Source organism: Sphaeramia orbicularis, chromosome 22 (assembly GCF_902148855.1).
Source record: "Sphaeramia orbicularis chromosome 22, fSphaOr1.1, whole genome shotgun sequence".
Lineage (NCBI taxonomy): Eukaryota > Metazoa > Chordata > Actinopteri > Kurtiformes > Apogonidae > Sphaeramia > Sphaeramia orbicularis.
The window spans coordinates 27896181-27918566 of NC_043978.1; the positions used below are offsets into that span (position 1 = coordinate 27896181).

General features: G+C 39.4%; 1 protein-coding gene across 4 annotated transcripts in view; it reads left to right on the forward strand.

Moving 5' to 3' along the window:
* Nucleotides 1–22386, forward strand: part of luzp1 (leucine zipper protein 1) — an 80281-nt gene that overhangs the window by 49784 nt on the left and 8111 nt on the right. For 3 of the 4 annotated variants that reach the window (XM_030126827.1, XM_030126826.1, XM_030126829.1), the window contains 5 exons: nucleotides 5654–6028; nucleotides 6630–8895; nucleotides 10165–10754; nucleotides 11802–11981; nucleotides 21240–21524. In XM_030126827.1, the coding sequence (XP_029982687.1) occupies nucleotides 5897–6028; nucleotides 6630–8895; nucleotides 10165–10754; nucleotides 11802–11981; nucleotides 21240–21482 (3411 nt within the window). In that variant the 5' untranslated portion in view covers nucleotides 5654–5896 and the 3' untranslated portion in view covers nucleotides 21483–21524. The remainder of the gene's footprint in view (nucleotides 1–5653; nucleotides 6029–6629; nucleotides 8896–10164; nucleotides 10755–11801; nucleotides 11982–21239; nucleotides 21525–22386) is intronic. The other variant, XM_030126830.1, reaches the window with a different exon arrangement.

Sequence of the window (22386 nt, forward strand, 5' to 3'; positions counted from 1 at the left end):
CAGATCCATTTTAAAATTTGACATACATTTTACACTCCTTACAGACTAAACAAGCTTAATGGTGGGGTTTCTGGCATGTATCAAAGGTGTAAAATATCTGCTGGCACTTTTCTACACGTTATGGGATTATCCAGTGCTAGAAGACTTTTGGAAATTTGTTATCATGACAATTTATGAAATTTCAAAAATTCATATTGACTGTCACCCTAAAATTTTGATATTCATAGTATTAGCTCCTTGAACATGACGCATTATAGGAAGTATTTTATGTCACTTGCACTGCAGCAAAAAAAGTGAATTCTTAACAAATGGAAATCTGAGGAATCCCCCAACAAGAAAATACTAGATAAATGATAAAATACTCTTTTCTGTTTGGGGAAAACCTATAAACTTTGAGCTCCCTTTTTGAACTCCCTACCATTAATGGGCTGTAATGATCAACCCCATGCTTAACTTCAGACAGAATTACTTTATATTATTTCTTCTCAAGTGTATCCACATTGATTTATTTAATTTATTGTTGTGTTATTGTATTTTGTATTGTATGGTCCTGAATGATTTGATTGGTGACCACACAGAACAGGGCCTGGGGGTGGGTGGGTGTGGCGCAATTGCAATGGGTGAAAGGGTTATTTTCATTTTTTATGGAATGTACCTCTTCCGTGCATATTATGGTTGCATACTGTGTGTAGACATTCCTAATAAACATGCCCTAAATAGCTCTGCTTAACCTTAACCATCTCCCATATGGGCTCACAGGTGTACAGGCACATCACAGTCACGGCATAGTCTAATTGCAGATTCCCGAAACTCTGTAAACTTCTTCCTCCATCACTTCGTTTCCTTTTCTCCTCCACCATCCTGCTAACTCCCTCCTGTCTCGTCCTGAATGTGGCTAATGAGACCCCGGTCCTGTGTTAAGTGAATCAGGTATGTTGATTGGTTTGGCAGAGGACGGGCCTTTGCCAGAGACGCTTTGCACGCACAGCCACCCCTTTTAAAAGCGCCCACTTGGCCGGGCTGGTGTGCGTGTCTGAGAGAGAGAGATGGAGGGAGGGGGTGGGGGGGTGAGAGAGGGAGGCAGGGAGCTGGCAAAGAAATAAAGGGAGAATGAGAGGAGGCTGCCAGGAGTAGCTGGACCTAGCAATATTAACCAGGACAAGGCTGAATTCCAAACATAAGAACACAAAATGCAGTAATAGTCATCCATACAGTCAGAAATATATACTTGAGACAGAACCTATGTTTATTAATTGTCATTAGATACCACCAAAATCTAGTTTTGGTGTCCAGATGTACCCCTTTTTCCACCCAGGCAGATTCAGGCCTGGTATGTAGTTTAGAAGAGTGATATTTTGCTTTTTTAAATGGAATTATGCATTTTAAAACATTTCCCTTTGGTCTACATAAACTGTAAATGCTATGCTTGGGTCTGAATTTTTCATTACTTAAACTTCACAGGTCCATCTTCAACCCTATTTCTGAGTAATGACACCAGAAAGGTCGTTTTGAACGCTGGCCCTTTAAATGCAAGTTAGCCACTTCATGCCCTACCCCCTCCAGATTGTTGGCTGTGCTGCTCTGTCCTGTTCAACCACCAACTGAACATTTTAGGTAATTGGCTCGAAGTTTGGACATATTTTCAGTATGGACTACAACCGCTGCTGCTGACAAACAATTAATGTCATACTCGGAGAAATGTTTGTCGGAAGTCTTGAACTTATGTGTGCAAATGTTGTGACATAACTAGTTATAGATGTAACAAATTAAGCAGGAATTAAAACAGGTTGTAGAAATCCACTCAGTTTTTGCCGAAATGAATATAAAGATAGCTTTGCAGCACCTGAAGGGTTCAAATTCAAACTTTTTGGACTATTAGGGTCCAAATACACAAATAAATGAACCAAAGACTAGTAAAAGTGGGTTTAGCAAAATATGACCCCTTTAATGTTAAAGCTAAAGACCCTGCACACATTTTCCAAATGGTTCCATTGCAGGACCAACACTAAAACCAAGAACCACCTCTATCAGATGCTAAGGGTGGGACTGTCATGAACGACAAGATCAACTAAAACCTTGTGATCACCCTTTATAAACAAACAGCTGAAGTGGTGTTTAGTCTGCCTAATCCAGGACCAGGGCTTGGAAATGGATGGATATGGCAAAATCAAGCTTCCGTGTCTTAAAGAGTTGCCAAAATGTTGCCTGGTTCTCTTTACGTCCCTCCACCATATGTCCATCACTTTTTTCTCCCTCGATATGTTAAAGAACAACTTCTAAGCTCCAACTATAGTCATTCACTCAGTCACTCCAAATAGTCATTTCTTTTGATGTTCTGTTTTGTTTTTGTAGTGATTTTAATAGCCCATGCACATGTTCCACCACAACTTCTCTTCTGACTATAGATGAGTGTTTCAATTACTTTTTGATTTGAATGATCAGACCAGTTTAAGTCCATTAGTTGATTAATAATTGTTAACACATGCTCTCCATTCAAACCAAAATAATAAAATAAGAACAAAAAAATGACCAACCAAAGAGTGGGTGAACCACAAGTAGAGCATTTAATTTTCTTTTTAATTTTGCAGACTTTACTCAACATATTTGTTGTGGTAGCTTTATAAATATAAATGCTGTTGTTGAGGTACCCCGGTGGCACACCTGGTAGAGATCATCCCATGTTATCCAAAGCCTTATTGCATCAATCTTGGTGCAATTCCTGGCCCAGGCATATCATTCTCCATCTCCACTATCTCTAATAAAAGCAAAAAGCACTTTTATTCAGTTGAGTAAACAAATGGGATATTTCACTTGTTTTATTGTTGACATCTAGTCTCTTGCTTTCTCCACACAGATACCCAAGCAAAACTGCAGCAAAAACAGGACCATAAACATTAAGTCAGTGTCTTTTATGAAGTAAAACATATATCTTCTTCCACCCCATCCCAAATAAAAATGAGTTGACTCTTAAAAAACAATGTTGACTATAGTCATTGTTTTGACTAATCTGTTTCTGTTGTACATCACTACTCCCATCGCTAGTTACAGATGTATTATGGCAACATTCTGCCCAAGAACCAGCCAAACAACCCAGATTATCTTTTACCTGTATTCCAGAGTGATAATGAATGGCGCTAGACCAATCTATAACAGTGGCACAAGGTGAACGAAGTGTGTAGGTAGGTCTGAAGATTAAATTGGGGTGGAGGAGGGGTAATCGCTCTCCAAAGGCACATTGTAATAGGTAGTCCTCTTTAGAATTTGACATTGGTTACACATTTACTGGGGGACGTACCTTTGTCTGGAAACCTGCCATCAAGAAAAGAATTGCTGGTGAGCTGCTCCTGCTTATAATGGATCTGTATTGACATATTTCATAGCATTCGACTCCACAACAGCCTCAGTCATGATCGAACCACAGCAAGTACCTCAAGACAGCAGAGAAAAATTGGTCCATAACTCGTTTAATAAGCCACAGCTGGGCAAAGCTATTGAAACTCAAAAAGGTTCTACTCACGAGGTGTTTTAGCATTTAAATGGACAGCTGGGCTGGCAGTTTGTCCTCTGACATTTCCCCCCTACTTCCTCTTCAGTGCATATACTTTATTTCCTTAAGTCTCCAGCAAGAAGATTACCAAACCTCTAGACCTCATGAAAGGGAAAAAAATAATTAAAACACTGCAGCTAAATACTTCTTCAAAACTAATCTCTACCATATAGACGTTTAAAGCTTATTGCCTTGGTTTATGTTGAACAAGACATTTAATGAATTGTGGGAAAAGTGGTTTGTTTTTCCTTACGCTAAATGATATAAATGCTATGATGCTGCATACGATATACGCACACAGTTGATTCAGATTAAAAAGATGCTCTAGATTTACTGCACTGGTTGATCTTTTTACAGCAGTAGAAGTTATTAAATGTATAGTTAAAAGTCATCAAACAGAAGTCGTCGTGTGTAGTGGTTTGTAGCTTTACAGCAGCAGTCTTTTAACCTAATACCACTGTATAGATGAGGGGGACATGAAAGTATGGAGCGGTAGCTGGTTCGGTTGTCAAGGGGTCGATAAGTGATGATGTGTGCAGATGTTTCGTCCTACCCCCAGGTCGATTTTTCCCTCGACGGTCTATGGGGAAAGCCTGGTATAATTACGGGGGGAGGGGTGTAATAGCGTTCGGTGGCAGGGGTTGGAAATCCCACTACCTGAATCATGCATGAGACAAAAGCAGTGTCGGCTGTTAGATTTATGGCAGCCAGACTGTGGTGGGCTAATGATCTGTTTTCTCATCACACGCAGCCATGCTGGGCCTACAAATGGATGGGGAGTACTTTTGTAATAATATAGTAGTTGATCCAATTGTTCTTATTTTCACGTCAAAGTATGATGTAGTTTCAGTATCTTGATTTACAGCAGTCATGGTATTTCTTTCATGTCTGATTCATACTTTACTTTCATGTCAAGCGTAGATTGTTGCTACCTAATAGTTTTTGTCCCGCAAGCATGTTTTTACCATCACTACTACTTTGAGTGATTATAAATGGTGTAGTAGTAGTTGTAAACCACAGGCCTGTGATGTTGTGGTTGCCACGGTGACGACTTTGTATGCGCGTACATGGGGGTTGGTGAAGGAGGCCGAGGTTATTGAGATCTGCCGTTGTCAGCAGAAGCAGGAGGGCAGAAATCAATACTGGATACAACATAAGGTAGATGACAAAGAGAGAAGAGTAGGTAGTAAGATGCCTATGCTCATCAGATAGGCAAGGTGAAATACATGACGTTTTAATAAAAAAGAAATGAAAGTAACAGATTGCAGTTTTTGTATTATGTGACTTCATTTGAGTGGAACATAATTGCCATGTTGATGAATCCCTCACATCACATATGTACTATGTCTCGCAAAATATGGTTTGCTTATTTCCTGCCATCTGCAGATATATTGCATATTTGTCAATGTATAACTGTGTATAATACATTGTTCAATGTATGTTTCTTTTGCTTGATTCCACAGCAGTTACATGAGAAACCATGTTAAATTACAGTATGACAGAATTACAGATAGGGTTTCACAAACAAAGAATAATCTAAAATGAGTTCTAATCAAGGTTAGGAAAACTGTGTTCAATATAAATTGATTCTCATGTTGTTAAAATGAAGGAGAGCTCTTATGAATTGAAAACCAATCTCAATTTTGTGAATTCAAATTCTTTAATGTAATGTGTAATGTAATGTTTGCTTACCCCTCAAAAACTAGTTAATTTGTTTTTTTTAACAAAACATTTGATTATTTGCAGGCTTGTTAAAAAGATAGTATGCACACTCATAATTGTTCAACAGAGACAGTTTAATATTTTCTCCTTTGAGAAAAATATTTTCACTGAATTAATGGAGTAACATGATCAAGTAATAGAAAAACTTACAACTGAATTAAATTTTATCTAGTTTAGTGTAAAAAATAAACTGAGGTTTAAAGATTTTGAACCAACATATTTTAAAGTTAAGCCATGATTTATTCAAGTGTGTAAAATCAATCCTCCCTAATACCATTCAGTCCCAGAGAGCAGGGTTTTTCTCTCTTCACTCACTGAACACTACATCTGAAAATACAAATGACTGTCACCGACTAACTGTTGTTTCCTCTCTCCCTCCTACAGATGACAAATTTGTCTGCTAAAAACCACGCCGAGGGAACTTCAGAGTCTTAAAGTGACAGCCTCAAAGAGACAACTGGGACTAAAGAGCAAATGAAGACACCTTTGTTTTCTACTTGGTCTCGCTGAGCAGAACCCAGAGGACCTGTCATCACTACCACACAAATGTGGTCCTCCCAAAACGTAGTCAAATAACCTGAACAGCGAAATAAAAACCATCCACAAAACACAAACACCTTCGCAGCCATGTCTGATCATAAAGACATGACACATCGTCACCTGCGGCACAAGCTGCAGAGTCTTGGCCGAAGATTGGATGAACTGGAAGAAGCCACCAACAAGCTGCAGAAGTCTGAGGATGAGCTGCTTGATCTGCAGGTAGGACGTTAAGTCTAAACAGATGAAAATAATGCTCTTTGCATGTTGTGTTTATGTGCTTGTTACTACACCTGATCAGTACTCCCATCCGATCAATATCAGGAAGACATATTCCAAATGAAATAATAACAAATTTCTGCAACAATCACTCTAAAATATTAAAGGTTGACAGAAATTCTCAAAGTAGCACTGATTTTATCCATAAAGACTCCTTTGTTTTTTTCACAGTAGAATGCTAACTAAAGTTAACTAACTAGCTTAGCACCTTGTAGTTAGCAAAATAAAACGATTCATAATTAAGATAACTCGTGTTTACATTAGGTAAATGTGAAGCATTTAGGACTAAGCAAATTCCACATAAAAAACAAATACTAGCAGTGTTGTTTGCAAGACAAGACACGTTTTTCACTGTTTGCTGCAAACTTTGTGCCAAGCTAGCTAATGTTAGCATTTAAATCTAGAGCATACTATATACTATAATTTGATTATAGCTCTCCAATGCATATTGCAGTTGTACTGAAGGGACACCTGAGTGGCCTGACAGAACAGAAATCAATTTTATGTTAAGTAGATTGAATTGTTTGAACTGTCTTTTGTATAGGACAAAATCATCCAGGCAGAGGGCAGCAACTCATCCCTCCTTGGTGATGTGGAGGCACTAAGGAAACGACTCTTAAAGATCCAGGGGAAGGATGAAGAGGTACGCAAAGCTGAGGACCTCTGCCGCACAGTCAGAGAAAAACTGGAAGAGGAGGAAAACCTTACCAAGGAACTCAAAGCTGAGATTGAACGTCTACAACGACGGATGGCGGAGCTGGAAAAACTGGAAGAAGCTTTTGGGAAAAGCAAGTCTGACTGTAGCCAGCTCTGCCTTAACCTCAATGAGGAGAAAAACCTAACCAAGAAGCTCTCGTCTGAGTTGGAGGCCCTCAAAGCCCGTCTTAAGGAAGTGGAGGGGTCTGAGGTGAAGCTGGACAAAGCAGAGCAGGCTTTGACTATGGAGCTTGAGAAACTTAAGGGATTCACGCAGACATTCGTTAGTGAGCGTAAGAGACTACTGGAGAAACAGAGAGAAGATGAGAAAACTATTTTGAAGCTGACGGAACAACTGGAGCAACAGAAGAATCGCCTTGGGATGTCAGCAGATCCGGGTCGTGCAGACTTTATGAGGTCACGAATTGAAGATGAACTGGCATCCACAGGCCTTCTCACAAGTAAACTGACTGGACGCAACAAGGGCCTTGACTACTTGAAGTTGGCGGATGACAATATTGGTCTCATGAACAAATCTCAGAATGAGAAGAACAGCACCCTTGAAGGTTCCCAGGAGGAGGACAATAAAGTAAAAGAGCTTACCCTGGAAGTAGAGAGGCTAAAGAACCGCCTCAAACAGTTGGAGATAGTGGAGGAAGACTTGAAGAGCTCAGAGTCCAAAAATGGGGAACTTCACGAGAAGTTCCAGATGGAGCGAAACCGGGCTCGTCAGCTGAGTGAGCAAGTGGAACAGCTTCGGACACAGCTGTGTGGAAAAGTCATCGGCGGTAATGGACCCAGTAATGTGGATAAACTCGGCAATGGAAGCAGTAACATTTGCCTCAACAGTCCTGCTAAGGTTCTGGAAAATGGCAAAGCTGAGAACGAAGAGGTTATCATGAAGTCAGGTTTCAGGCAAGAGAAACCAAAACACAGGAATGCTGCAGCCGTCTCAGAACCAAGCTCCCCCAAACACCGAAACAGAGAGCTCTCTCCTCAGCATAGACGAGAGGCCAAGCTGAAGAAAGAGCTGAGCCACTCGGACGAGAGTTCACCTAAGTCTGCAAGGAGACCCCTTAGTCCTGCTCACAAGAGTAGACGGACGCCCAAAACCCCTACTACTGCAATCCCATCTGATAATGGACTAAGAGGAACTGAGGAGAAAACAAGAGGAACCACATACAGTTCTGTAAATACACCCTCTAGTGATATCAAAAAGGTGTCTGTTCTTAGTCGCTACCCTCCAGCTGCTAATGACCAGAAGCCGCTGAGAAGTGCTCACAAACAGCCGGACGGGGAGAGCAAAAAGAGTAGAGTAGAGAAGTTCTCAAAGCTGTATGTAGGTAGTGACAGTGAATCCAACAACTCTGACATCGTGCCTGACAGCACTGGTACTGTCAACAGTATCTCTGCGCTAGACAAAGATGCAGCCTCTGTTTCAGACCAGGAGTCATTAGACCAGGTCCAGGAGCCTGTATCTGTCACCTCCAGCCTGTCCAAAGCCAATGGATCCTACACAGCCTACAGATCCCACGTCACTCCACTGCTGCCCACTGACCAGGGGTCAGAGGGTCATTCATCTGCCTCTGAAACAGAATCCACTGGTTCAAGGCCCTCTGAACCAGAACCTGTAACTGAGACACCAGCTGCAGCTCTAAGCAGTCGGATTACAACCTCCAGATTTCCTAGATACTCTCATGTCCACGAGTCACATTCAGAGGGTTCCTCCTCCAGAAGTTCATTCGATGAGGAGCTGCACAGCAGGACGCATTCAGCTGAGGGGGGCCACCAGGGGCCTGTGCATACTACAGCAGGGATCGAGATCCAGCGGGTGTGCAGCCCACGTGAGGCACTGAGGTCAAAGGCTGTCATCAAGCCTGCTATTGTGGAGATAGACAGGAAGGAAATGATGATTTCAGAGTCTTTATCCACCAACGGCAAACCCAAAATCTCCACCAAACCGATTGTAACCACCACTAGTAAAATGACAAGTAGTATAACCATCTATCCCAATGACCCGAGCTCCTCCAGGACCAGCAGCCGCAGCAGCAGCCTGTCAAGTGAACCAGCACCCATTAAAGAACGTCACACCTCCACCAGTAATATCCTTATAGGTACGTTTTTAGAACACAAACAATAGTTAAAAACACAATTCAGCCACACATTTGAAATGAAATACTTTCATTTACCTTGTGAGCTACTGTGGAATTTATTATATCTCTTTAGAATTTCAGTTTTAAAATTTAAAGTCTGTATATGTCAAAATCAGATTTGTGTCTAGGCACATTATGAACATAACAGAATCATGTGAAAAGATTGTCCATTATATCTGCATTTTATTTACCTCAGAGCTGGGAATAAAATCACACCAGAAAGCCAAGATGGATGCAGAAGCCCTTTTTCATTGTTAAATATTGATAGTAACTACTTCTGTGCAGGTTAACCACCATTAACCACAACAGACAATACCAGCAGATAATGCATTATAAAGTATTTTGTGGAGACAAACACTGTGTTGACATAACCACATGTAGAAGTTCAGTACACATAGCTCTACAGATTGTAACGCCTTTGATTAATAACACATTGTTCTGTGGTGTGACAGAGCATATTTACAGACACAAAGTGTGAAAACATCTTGAGCTGTAGAATTGTAAATTTGCAGTTTGCAGCACAGGATTTATAAAGTAAAGAGTAAAGTGTTTTAGCTGTAGTTGACAAAGTGTAGCTGCAGGGGAACCATGTCAGAATGCAAAAGAGTTTTTTTTCTAGAGTTGGTGTATGTATAAGATATATTATATATAAAATGTATGTAAATTTATGATGCAAATAATTCAGGTAAGATAAGATAAGATATGCCTTTATTAGTCCCACAAGGGGAAATTCCAGGTTTACAGCAGCAAAGCACAAAAGAGCAAAAGAAGCACAAAATCAAAAATAAAGACAAATCAAAAAAGCTGTATATACGATTCACAGCTTTGCACATGCTGATCATGCCACAGGTTGGATAGGGATACGGTTTATTGCACAAAATTATTTGGAGCAGTTTCTGTTGTGGAGCCTGACAGCGGCTGCAGGAATGAAAGACCTGCAATACCTCTCCTTCACACACTTTGGGTGTATCATCTTGTCACTAATGGAGCTCCGTAGTGCAGTGAGTGTGTGTTGAAGGGGGTGGGAGTCTTTCACATGATACATCATATAAATAGTGGCCCTCAATATTGTAAGCATTCTGATTATAAAGATTAAAATTGCGTTGTGGTTCACTACATTAGAAAAAGTCAAAGTAATACATGATAACACATGAAGAACCTGTATTTGCCATCAGCTTTGTGTATCACTGAAATATTTGTCTTGATTTGATGTAATATTACTAATTGCAGGCCCCAGCAGTGAACACCATGGCAGCATCTCAGTCCCTTATGAGATCTCCATCCCCAAAAGCGATATCACCTTGCGGTCGTGCCAGGACCAGGACTGCGGAGGGGAAGGCAACGACATTTGTCCATCAGGGTCCAAACACCATAGCACTTCCAGAATGGAGACCACCACCAGCCATCTATGCTGCCAGCGCAGTAAATTCAGCCTCCAGTCGCTGGACGCTACCTCAGCGGACTTCAACGACACCGAGTCAGGCTTTGAAAGCAGCAGCAGCAGCAGCACGGCCACAGTCACCAGCTGGAGGAGCCCCAGACAAAGCCACCTCTCCACTGATGACGGTTTACCAGACATGAGGAATGTGACTGTTAGAAGCACATGGAGGAACAAGGGGACACCAACAGCGGATGAGATGGGACGAGGAAGAGGAGGCACCAGGGCGCTAACTGATGGAGGGTCAGAGGACGAGGCTGAAACCTCAACGTGGAGGGCATACCGGGCAACGACCATTGACACAGAGGAAAGTATGAACAGTGGAACAGGAGCTGGAGGGAACACTGCATCACAGAGGGGAGCCAAGCCGACCCCTGCAGAGGTGAGAGGATGAACAAATGCACAAAGAAAGACATGAAACTAAGTCAGAATGGTAAATTATTGTAGGAGAAATGAAAGAATGAAAGTCATGGGTTGATGCTAGATTGGACCCGATGGAGGGACGCTCCACTCGGCTGTGATTGGTTGTTTCACTGTCATGCGGCAGCTAAATGCCCATAGAATGTAAACATGTTGGTCAGTTGTGGACTTGGCTTTGTTTCATGTTTAATGTTTTGTCAAACCACTTTGCAGCTGATGGGTAGCCTAAATAAGTTGAACATTTTCTGCAGCCACTTAAAAGAAATTTTTGATGCTTCTTGGTAGCTCAGCTGGCCACGCACCACAAGGTTCAAGTCCAGCCTGGAGTATTTGGGGCTTTTCATCTACCTTTTTCACTTATCTTCAATGTATCTATTAAATAAAGCATAACACAATGAAAAATTCAGGAAATGTTCTCAGAGGTCAAAGTGACACAGCAAATTGATACATTTAAAAGGCTGGAATTATACATTTTGAGTGTGTTTGTTCTCAATTTTGAGACAGTTAAGCATTTTATCTTTTCTCTGTACTTTGTACCTTACAAAGCATTTCACATCCACACATTTAGAATCTCTCAGATAAAGGTGGTGAGGTAAAAAGTACTGTATTTTTCTGTGAAATGTAGTGGGGCAGGAGTGTAAAGTATCAGAAATCAGAATTGTTAGGGCACTGTGGATACCACGCACAGACAGAAGGGAATGTTATCAGTGTGGAGTCACATTTTTCTGTGAATTTGCATTCTGGCTGTCATTGTCTTGTTTTTTGAAGCCAGAAATGGCTGAAAATCAATGCTAACTTACTAGCATAACAATGTAAACTTCAAGAAGTATTTGCATAATTAAATCTTGTGTTACTGCACGTTATCTTTACTATATATCATCTCCTTTCTCTCCTGCTTTTTCCTATCCCTTTCCTGAAGCATACAGTATTTAGCCAGACATGACTAATAACACTGATCCAACCAACCTTGTGGCTTCATCGTGCGTTTCTGTGTTATTCTTGGTTGTAGGTGTACATGCGTAGGATTAACAGTGTGGTTACTAACACTAAAGAAGTGGAGGAGCCGGTGGTCCGTCGAGGAAAGCGCTCCCAGTCTCCCGCCATGGAAGCAGGAGGTCTCGGACGGACTATACCCCACGCACCTGTTACGTCTCAGTCCTGGGGCAGATCATATACACCACAACCAATGGTAAGACCACCAAACCAGGGTTCTTTTATACCTCTCTGCTCTCATATTTACATTTTGAGATGAAACAATGAAGGCAAATGGCAACAGTAGCTCATTTTAAATACTCAGCAGTGTTGAAGGTACAAGTGCGGAGTGTACAACCACATGGCTCAGCCCCTGGTGTGTCCACTTTGCATTAGAGCCCTTCTTGTATTTTTCCCTGACGCCAGGCTCTGAGACTTGGAGCTTAGCACAGCAGTTCTTTACGCCACACTCCTGCTGCCCCAGTAAGCACAAAGAGAAAAGGGTGGGACAAAAAAAATGGGGGAGGATGGAAATGAAAAAGACCTCAACAGGGGGAAAAAGAAGGTTAGGAAAACCTCAAGGAGAAGAAAATAGCTTTTTTTGTATTTTAGTGTCACCACATTGCAGTCTGTGACCCCGCCAGGCTTCATTGCTATTCTACACAAACATTACACAAGAAATTGTTCACTCACCTCCATAATATGCATTTATAGGCATTTGTGGATTTAAGTGCATGCATGTTTCTTTTTGCACTTAATGCGACTTATAAACATTTATATATGGAATCTGAACATTTATACAAGTGACCATAAAGATGAGGTGCACTGCTAATTGGCTAAAGTATTAACTCCCTTGTCTGTATATAAATGTGTGGCTCCACGGCTGCAATAACATGTCAGTCTGTCAGTTTGACAAATTAGTCAAAGATCTGTGTTTTCCACTGTAAATAAACTGGACGTTACCAAGGAGACAGACACACACATGCTAAGCGCCTTGTGTCTCATCCATCATTTTTGGTCATTTATAATCCAGGACAAAATGCCTGCTGCTAAATTCAAGTTCCTGTGTTATTTTTAGACAGAACACTGAGATCTACTGTGGAAGATAGAGATTTTACAAGGCATTCGTACACCACGACTTGACCCTTAATGCGCCCTTCAGAGCCGATATAAATGGGTACGATGACATCAAGCAGTGCCTCCTCTGACCCCTCCCCTCCTTCTGTTTCCATTTTCTCTCTGTCTTTCTATTTGTTTTTTATCGTTGAAGCCCTGACATTAAAAAATGACTCAAATCAAATATTGCTGGAGGTTTGTCAGGGTCAGTGCACATGTTATTTCAAAGACATAACCTTGACCGTTCCAGTGCCTTATTCATTTAACCTCTGTTTTAACTCCTATATTGAGGTGAAGCCCTAATTTTCAGTATAACTGAATAAGTCACAAGAAAGGTGATAAAATGTAATGAGTTCAGCTCAGCTCTGGAAAATGATGAATTCCTAAAGAGTAATTCCTGCAATCACTATATAAAGCAAACGCATCAACTGAAACAAGAACAGTTAGAAGTTAAATATGATTAAATTAAAAATTCAGAATGTCCTGAAGCAAGTTTCACATCTTTCTACAAATTATTCCAAGTTTCAGAAACTGGATTTTTCAATGTCATTAAAAACAGCCAACACTTGCTGCATCATGTAGTCATTTTAGGACGATTTAAAAGAGAGAAATCAAGTGATATAAAAAGTAGAGACCAGTAAGGGCTTCATGTATTGGATAATGTACACGAGCTGGTTATTGCTGTGAAATAAATCCCACTGGGATGATGCATTTCCTGCAGATATCAATAATTTAATGAAAAAATTTTGAAAGCTAAATTATTTGATTGATTAGAAAATAATTGTATTTCTTCTGCCAAATAGAACGGTTCATCAGATTCAATGGTTGGAATGGCGTAGCAGCAGAATTTTATGTAAAAATACCAGACTAGAATGTCATCATTCAGAAGTCTGAGCAGAAAATTCAGCAAAGCCATATAATAAAATCCAAATTTTCTCAAAAAGAAGAAGTATATAGGGTGAATTAAGATTCTGAATGTTGGAGAAACAATCTAGGAACAATTAATATTTGTAAAACAAAATGTCAAAAGGTGAAAAGACTATTATATTGAATTTCAATCTAAAATCGTATGTGGTAATAATCATGTGTAAATATAATATCTTAGGACACAGGTGTCAAACATGCGGGCCAAATCCGGCCCGCCAAAGGGTCCAATCCGGCCCACGGGATCAATTTGTGAAATGTAAAAATTACACTGAAGATATTAACAATCAATGGTGTCAAAATCATTTTAACTCAGGTTCCACATACAGACACATACAGTCCAGTTAGATTTCAAGTGAGTCAGACCAGTAAAATATTATCTTAATAACCTATAAATAATGACAGTCCCAAATTTTCTCTTTGTTTTTTTGGTGTAAAAAAAGTCAAATTACATGAAAATGTTTACATTACCAAACTATGCTTGTACAAAAAATGTGAATAACCTGAAAAAATATGAAGAAACAGAAATGTCTTAAGAAAAGTAATTGCAATTTTACCAATATTCTGCCTGTTACTAAATGTTTTGTGCGATTGTAACACACTTGTATAAACGAGGCATAATGTTGTTAAAATTGCACTTGTTTTTCTTAAGACAATTCAAGTTGTTCATGTTATTCAGATTTTAAGGAAACTTTGTAGATGTAAACCTGATCATAATGTAATTCTACTTTTTTCACTGTTATTATTTTACTGGTCCGGCCCACTGGAGATCAAATTGGAGCGAATGTGGCCCCTGAACTCAAATGAGTTTGACACCCCTGTCTTAGGACTATCACAGGATGCACCAGTTGTCTGAAATGCATTCTAAATGAATTTTATAGTTGATTGGGTAGTTTCTACAGCCGTTGCTATCTCTCTTTGTTGCATTCCAGCCATCAGCTTGATCAGCTGATTACTCATGGCATTTTCAGTTAATATGACAAAGAAATGAATTTGATGATCCACTCAACTGACTAACCAACCAACTGATCATATAAATACTGTTGCCACCAGGATGTTTTTCCTCTTATATACACATTTGTTGTGGTGAAAAGCCAAGAGGACAGAAATATTAATATACTTAATAACAGGGAGAAATTCTTAATTATACCCCTGAGTCTTTCAATGTTTGTACAATTGATAGCAGTGATAGCAAGGTTATTTTGACTACGGTGAAAAAACATGACTTTATTTATCAAGAACACACATTTAGGGCACTAGACTCCTGTCTTTATTTTCTGAGGTTGTTTGTAAGTCTCCAGCTCTAATTTTTCTGCTCTGCGCAGTATCGATCACTCTTCACAGCCTTAAAGTCAAGCAATTGAATAAGCTATTGCCAGGTCTCTAATGTGGTAACAGTAACTGCTGACTTGTTTCAGTTTTTTGTAAGTCATTTATTGTGTATACTGTTAAGGGAATTTCCAAATCCCAACTGGTTGATTCTGCGGTTTGACAAAGCCTTGTTCGTCCTGATGGCTGATGCATAAACTGGTCTGTCCGTTTAGACAGGAATTATGAGGAGAAAAAAAATGCCACAGTGCAAAAAAAAAAACGACCATGCTTCAAAACAGAACCGGTCTTTGAAGCATGTCTTGGAGCACAGCCGATCATCTTTGGTTTGGACGGTCAGGACATTTCAGTGGTCTGAACTGTATCTATTCCCAAGAGGTTTGTACAAATCCATCTGTACTTAGGACAGGGGGAGATTAGAGATTAGTTTCTGAATGCCGTGTCAAAGGTTGATAGGAGACAGTGGTATTATTATAAGCTTGTAGAAGAAAGGGCACGGTTTGATTAAAGAGGGAGGTCTCTAGCTATCATCAAGTCACATCCCACTGATGTTTCTTTCTTATCATCTCTATTTATTCTGTACTTCTGGCCTAAAGTCTTCAAGGTTTTATTTCAACTTCAAATTAGTATTTGGATAAATTGCAGGAAAAGTCAATAATTTCCAAAATTGTGTTTATTATTTGCCAGAGAAATCTTTTGGCGTAACATTTTTGGTCACATCTGCTTCAGTGTAATTTCTGGATTTGGCAGGTTTTGTCAACGTCGTCCCAATATACCAGTAACTAAGGTTATTTCCCCAAGTACTATATCTGAGCACAGTTTTGAGGTTTTATTTTTATGCTACTTTATACTTCTTCTCTACTACAGTTGTCTGACAGCTTTAATAACTTTTTAGATTCAGATTTGATACAAGTTGCAGCACATTGTTAAAGATTATAGCCCTGCTTTCCTGTTTTCCAACCTTTTTGGCCACTGACAAATACCAGTGTGTATTCTGCTCAGTCATTTACAGCTCCACCAAATACCAGCTTTTCCCTCTGAACTTTTCATATGGTTTCATTTCAATAAATGTTCAAATCATCCAATATGTCACCAAAAAAGAAAGATGAGAGAGAGAGTCCACAAATTGAAAACAGATTAATGTCTTAGAACTGTTTTTTCTTCTTTCGTTTCTCATCAATCAACCGATGAACTCGCAGATTTAGCTGGTGTCCCTGACTATAAAACTGGATATAAATTACCTCCACCTACAGCAATTCCACCAGTAACACGTTGCAGCAACTTTTATCTAATGTCACATAGGATGATAAATCATAACGAAAGAATTAACCATTATTTTTACTGAAAATACTAAACTACATTTAGCCACTTACATTTAAGTACTTTCCCATCAGTTGAAGTAGGACTTTTGATGCAGGATAATAACTTGTGTTGCTATTTTCTTTTTTTATGTTTCGATGGAAGATTCACAAATTCCTATGGGCTTATATGAAGTGAATATTGTAGTTTATGTTGTGAATCAGCTTGTTGACATTGTTGCTGTAGAGGAGCAAAACAGACACCAGAGAGTGGAAGAATACGATATTTTCTCAGTATTCTCACCAAGGTTATTATCGTTAACGAAAACTAACGAAATGACGAAAACTAGAATTGTAAAAACATTTTTGTTAACTGAAATAAATAAAAACTATAAAAAAAAAAGAAAAAAATGATAACTAACTGATTTTTGTGTGCTGTGTATTGTGTGCTTACAAAACTAACTAAAACGGATAAAAATTATGGATAAAATTTCCTTAGTTTTCGTCTTTGTCAATGTCAGATTGATATAAAATCGATGTATTTCCCTCAAGCAATTTTAGCTGCTGGCACCATATGATATTTAACGGTCTGTCACTTCTTGTCACCTGTCGTTTAGAGTTGTCTTCTCATCCCCACTCTACCTGGAAACATGGAGGCTAAAGTTGGGAGAAAGCAGCAGTCTTGTCCGTGATTTATTTTAATTTGACGGTGAAGAAGATAAAAGATATGAAAAAAACTAAAGTAAAACTAAGCATTTAGAAAATAGTGAAAACTAATAAAAACTAGCAAACCTGCTCTAAAAACTAATTAAAACTGAATTAGAGAAAAAAAAGTCAAAACTAAATAAAACTAAACAATAATGAAAAATCCAAAACTATTATAACCTTGATTCTCACTGTATTCTTTCATATCTTGAATCAGTGTACATACTGATGTCATCGGTGCAGGGAAACAAGACTCCCATAAGCTTAGAAATGGATTTCGCTAACCGCACAGTGGCTATATCCATGTAACATTAGCTCTTCTACAGCAACAGTCCTAGCTACCATTAGCCTCCCACTGTTTTGTGGGACCACTGTGTTGAAACCTCGAGTTTGTATTTTAGGCATTGCAGGCTTTTCTTTTTTTAGCCAGAAGAATTTCTATTTGGGTGAGAGATTTGAGCTGATGAAGAGCAAGGGGTGATAGGTGAAAATTGCTAAGCTAATGCTGCTTCTTTTAGGCTACTGAAAACACAGACAACTTCAGTGTAAAACAGTGTGTAATACTAGTTAATAACCAGGTCACAGCACAAGACTGATGCAAACACAAACATCATATATGCGCACAAGTATGGCTTAATATTACATATTGAACCTTTAGTTAAAGGTTGTGAATACGTCCACGAACACTGCAATGTATGCATGTGAAGAAGACAGCCTGGACTGAAATCTGCTTACTGTAGAATAGAAGTCACTCTCGATCAATGGTCATTAAGGAGAGGACAACATTCCCAATTCCTCAAAGTACCCAGGAGCGACTGGAGGAAAGAGATAGCTTATTGATTAGCTTTCTTTCTTTTGACCTTATGTAAAATTTATGAAGGACCTTTATAGGACAGAAAATGTCATGTTTTAATTTATTGAAAGATCATGGTTATGTCTTCACAGCCTTCCTTTAAGCAATGGCGGATGTTCAACCTTGACATTTGCCTACATATAAAACGGGATTAACCTCTTCCATTCCAACATCCAGCCAGTTACTGATGAATCACTTTAAGGGTTAGGGTTACATTTGAGCCATATTTGAACAAGTGTCATATATTTTGACCTTACACTTCTGAACTAAAACTAGCCCTGAACTTTTACTTACAGTTCCATGAAAAAGGTGGATGTTAAAGTGTTCATAGAGCACCTTTAAGGTCATCTCATTCACGTAGGAATATGCCGACCAGGTCAGTGTTAAAAGGGGTAGTGTGTAGTTTTTCGCAGTGCAGAACAGAACAGCATTATAATACCACCTATTTGCTGCAGCAGTAGGAAACCTCAGCCTCTGTGCGAATGATCCATGAACTTATGTTTGGCCGAGGACAGCGGGGCCGATACGGCCGATGAGATCCTAAAACATCCTTTGCCGAGTCAAAAACCAGCAGCATCAAGGTTGAGTGTGGTGTTCACTGTTTGCCTGATGTGACCCACACAGAAAAAGCTGTCTGGAATAACAGTCTGTGCAGCCGAGGTAAGACAGTGTAGTGTTTTCAGTAGAATAGAGACACTGTGCAAATGACCTGTGGAAAGCAATAACAGAGTATGTTTTTATGAATCATAACCAATGAACAAATCATCGTCCCATTAAATCAAACACCTGAAACATTTCACCTGAAGTGTCGAGTATTATCTTCCTGGATGAGGTGATTTAAGAGTTAGTGTTGGCAAGACAACATCATTCCTGAAAATTGGACAGGAGACCAAGGGCAGACAGATTTAGAGTAGGGATATAATTTGTTTTGCAGAGGCTCTGACAGGATATATCTGTTATTTCTTAAATCTCTTGGCTGTCATTCTGTATTAGAAGGTTGAATCCTGTTAGCCTCTGTTTGGTTTTTCAATGTAGACTCTAAGACAGCATGCAAAATTTGATAGAAAACAGTTAAATTACTTTACCATAGTTTCAGTAAAAGAAGTGGACGCTGTGATGTTACTGATTGGCTGATTGACTGAAATTTTGAAGTGGGTGGAGCAGAGGTGATGGGTTAAACTCACCAAAATTAATGCTACAGGGTCAAAATACAGTAATGTCCCGTAAGAGAGCAAACTTTAATTGATTGCCATTCCAACATTTATTTCAATATATAGTAGCTCCTTGTTTTGGATAATCCCTTATGGTCCAACTAAAGCAAAAATGAATTTAAAAGTAAAAATGTGGGTCATTTAGCAACACTAATCTGTCAAATTGTCTCTAAAATGTCAGAGAGATTTCAAATACTGTGTTTTGACCCTACAGCTAATTTACTGACACTGTAATGTTTAACACTACTGAGTCATTTCATCTACTTGTAAAATATTGACATTTAACAGTTGTATCTGTAGTACTTATATCTGTAAAGTCAAGTTTGCATAATAAAATAAAATAACATAATATGCATAAAATAATTTATAAACACTAATTAGCATGAACTGATGAAATTTGCAAGATACCTGATAAATTTACTTGCTAATGCTTGTTAATATGGCTAAATTATACTAATAGGCTGAATTATGATGTGAAGTATTTGTAAATTTAATGAAATACTGGCATAACACAATCATATGACGGTCTTGTCAGCAAAACATCTTAACCACAGTTACAGTGGACCTGTATATCAAAGGGGGAAAAAATTTTTTACTGAATAAATGAACGCACAGAAAGTTCAAGTCAGCAGATGAGCGAACAGCCAGTTAAGATAAAGACAGATGCTCAAAGCTGCCACTGTTATAACAATGCCATTTCACCAGGTGAATATAAAAATACGAATAAAATCACCCTTGTTGCAGTGTTCATGAACAATATGCCAGATAAAAACCCAGCCACAAGTGTCCATTTGAAGGAACTGCACGTTTTGACATTTCAACATCAGCCTCATTTTTCATTCCTTCACACTTGGAGATACTCTTAAATAACTTAAAGCTCAGTTAAGAGTTTAAAAATACTCTATGTAGCTTAAAACACTGCTTTTCTCAGTCAAATGTTTTCCGTCTTCATTATGTCAAATTGCCGTGCTGTGTTGCCAGAGGTAATTTAGTGTTGCTCATTATGACGGCCTATATGTGTGGGTTTCCAAACTGAAGGCATGCTCATATGAGCAGGAGCAGGTCTGTGATGACGCCAACATTTGTCTTTCCCAGTAGATTTCCTCTTCTGTGGCACATCCGCTTATGTTGCAACCTTTATTACAGGCTCACACTTTACTTGGGCAAATATTTAGTTAAATTAACATTCTCTCAGGGTAAATAAGACCCAAGTTTCTTCATACTCATTTTTCTTATTTTGAGTATTTTTTTTTTATTAAACTTATTAACATTTGAACAATGTGTCAGCTTCCTGTTGGTGTAATGCTCAAAGCACATTGTGAAAGCCCCCTGTCTTTTAGCAGCAGCTTACCATAGATGGAGAATATGCCACTCCACCGTTTCCTCCCCTCGGTGACTGGAGCAGGAAGTGACCACACTGACCACGCCCACTTGGCAGAAACAGCTGGTGACTTATTTCCTGCATATTACCCTTAGAGACCAAGAAAGGCAGTTCAGCACAGCTCCATTAAAGCCAATTAGTAAGAATGCCTTCTAAAACTGCACCGTGGGCCAACTCCAACCCACCAAATGTCACTAATTATGGTGCTTTTTTAAAGCTGAAATTACAGGAGCAGGGTGCTGTTGTGTGTGTTTTAGGAACTGCTTCGTCATCTAACTCTCGCTTTTTTTTGAGCAGGGTTACTGAGGTTATGAGAGGGGACGTGCTGTTGAAGCAGCCACAGGCTAGTAACTTGGGGTTTGTTTTCTATTCAGCCCACCAAATTATAAATCTCTCAGCTTGGGGTATGTTTGGGGTTTTCGGTGGTTGGGATTTTTCCCCTGGCAGAAATCCACATGGCAGTCTTTCCTTGTGACAAGCTAGTTAACATAAACAGCATGTATTTAATGCCCACATAATGCAAAAGTCCAAACAACTCCCAAACCATCCAGACAAGACATACAGACCTCCTATATACACAGTCCAGAATGTGGCATTTAATCTGTGCATGGCTTTTCTTTTAAGAATCCCCGTTACTGAATCCCTCTGACCTCTCCAGGCTGCTGATAACATGGAGCCCATTCCGAACCCGAGCCACAGCCCGGCCTCCTGGAGACGGCACATACCCAGCAGCGATTCACACCACCTGGGGAGTTCTTACGACCGGACGTCCAAGACGACAGGGGCCTCCTCCAGAGGGGAGCTGTGGTCCAGTCGGGGTCAAGGGTCAGGGGCCAGAGCCGAGGGGAGGAGCAGCGGGGGGAGCCGACCGTGGAGCCACCGCCAGTCTGAACATCACTAGACCGACCAGGTCTGAGCAGGTCTTCTGTAGAATAGAGGGCAGGTAGGAGGCAGCAGCGTGTATCCTCTCCTTCCATCTCCTTCAAGTCTTTAATTAAATTAAGCCAGTGTTAATTACCTGCACATAATTACATCATGTTGTTTAAGAGGATTTCACATCACATTTTTAGTATGAAGTTGGCCTGTGATTGCATGTGTGGACTTGTGGTTTTTCTTCAAGCGGCAACTTGTTCATGGAATCAGATTTGAATTAACACAATAAAAGAAAACAAACTAAATAAAAATTTGAGAAAGAATGAAGCAAAAACATCTCGCAAACATCTTGTAACTCCAATGTGCAACTTGCAAACTAATTGTGTAGCTGTATTAAATTGTCTTTTACTGTTTTGATACTATGTACTCACTAGTAACTTTACTAGCATTAATTAAAACCTGATTTGTTTGCATAAATTATTTACATCTGCTAATGTTAGCATTCATTTGTGTTAAATTAAATGCTCGGACTGCTAACTTATTTGCATATACATTATGTCAAGCTGCCATTGTGATGATGTTTTCAAACACAACTGTATGTTAACATTTTGCAAGTAGCTGAAAATACTTGATCAAATTTAACAAAACACTTAACCAATCAACAGTATAGACAGTGTGTATTTTCAATAAGTTAGAAGTATAGTTAGATTGGTAAGTGTCACCCTGTACATCTTCACCCTCATGTCCAAATGTGGTCATTTCTGGCTCTGAAAAGCTACGATGTCTGATATCACCAAATTTTACACATATACAGCTCATAAACCTCTAATGTGGGCGGGTTTTGTTTGCTGTTCAGGTGATGTGATTTGAGTGAGTGACAGCTTAATGCTTTAACCATGGTCCATTACCACAAACTTGATGATGATGATCAA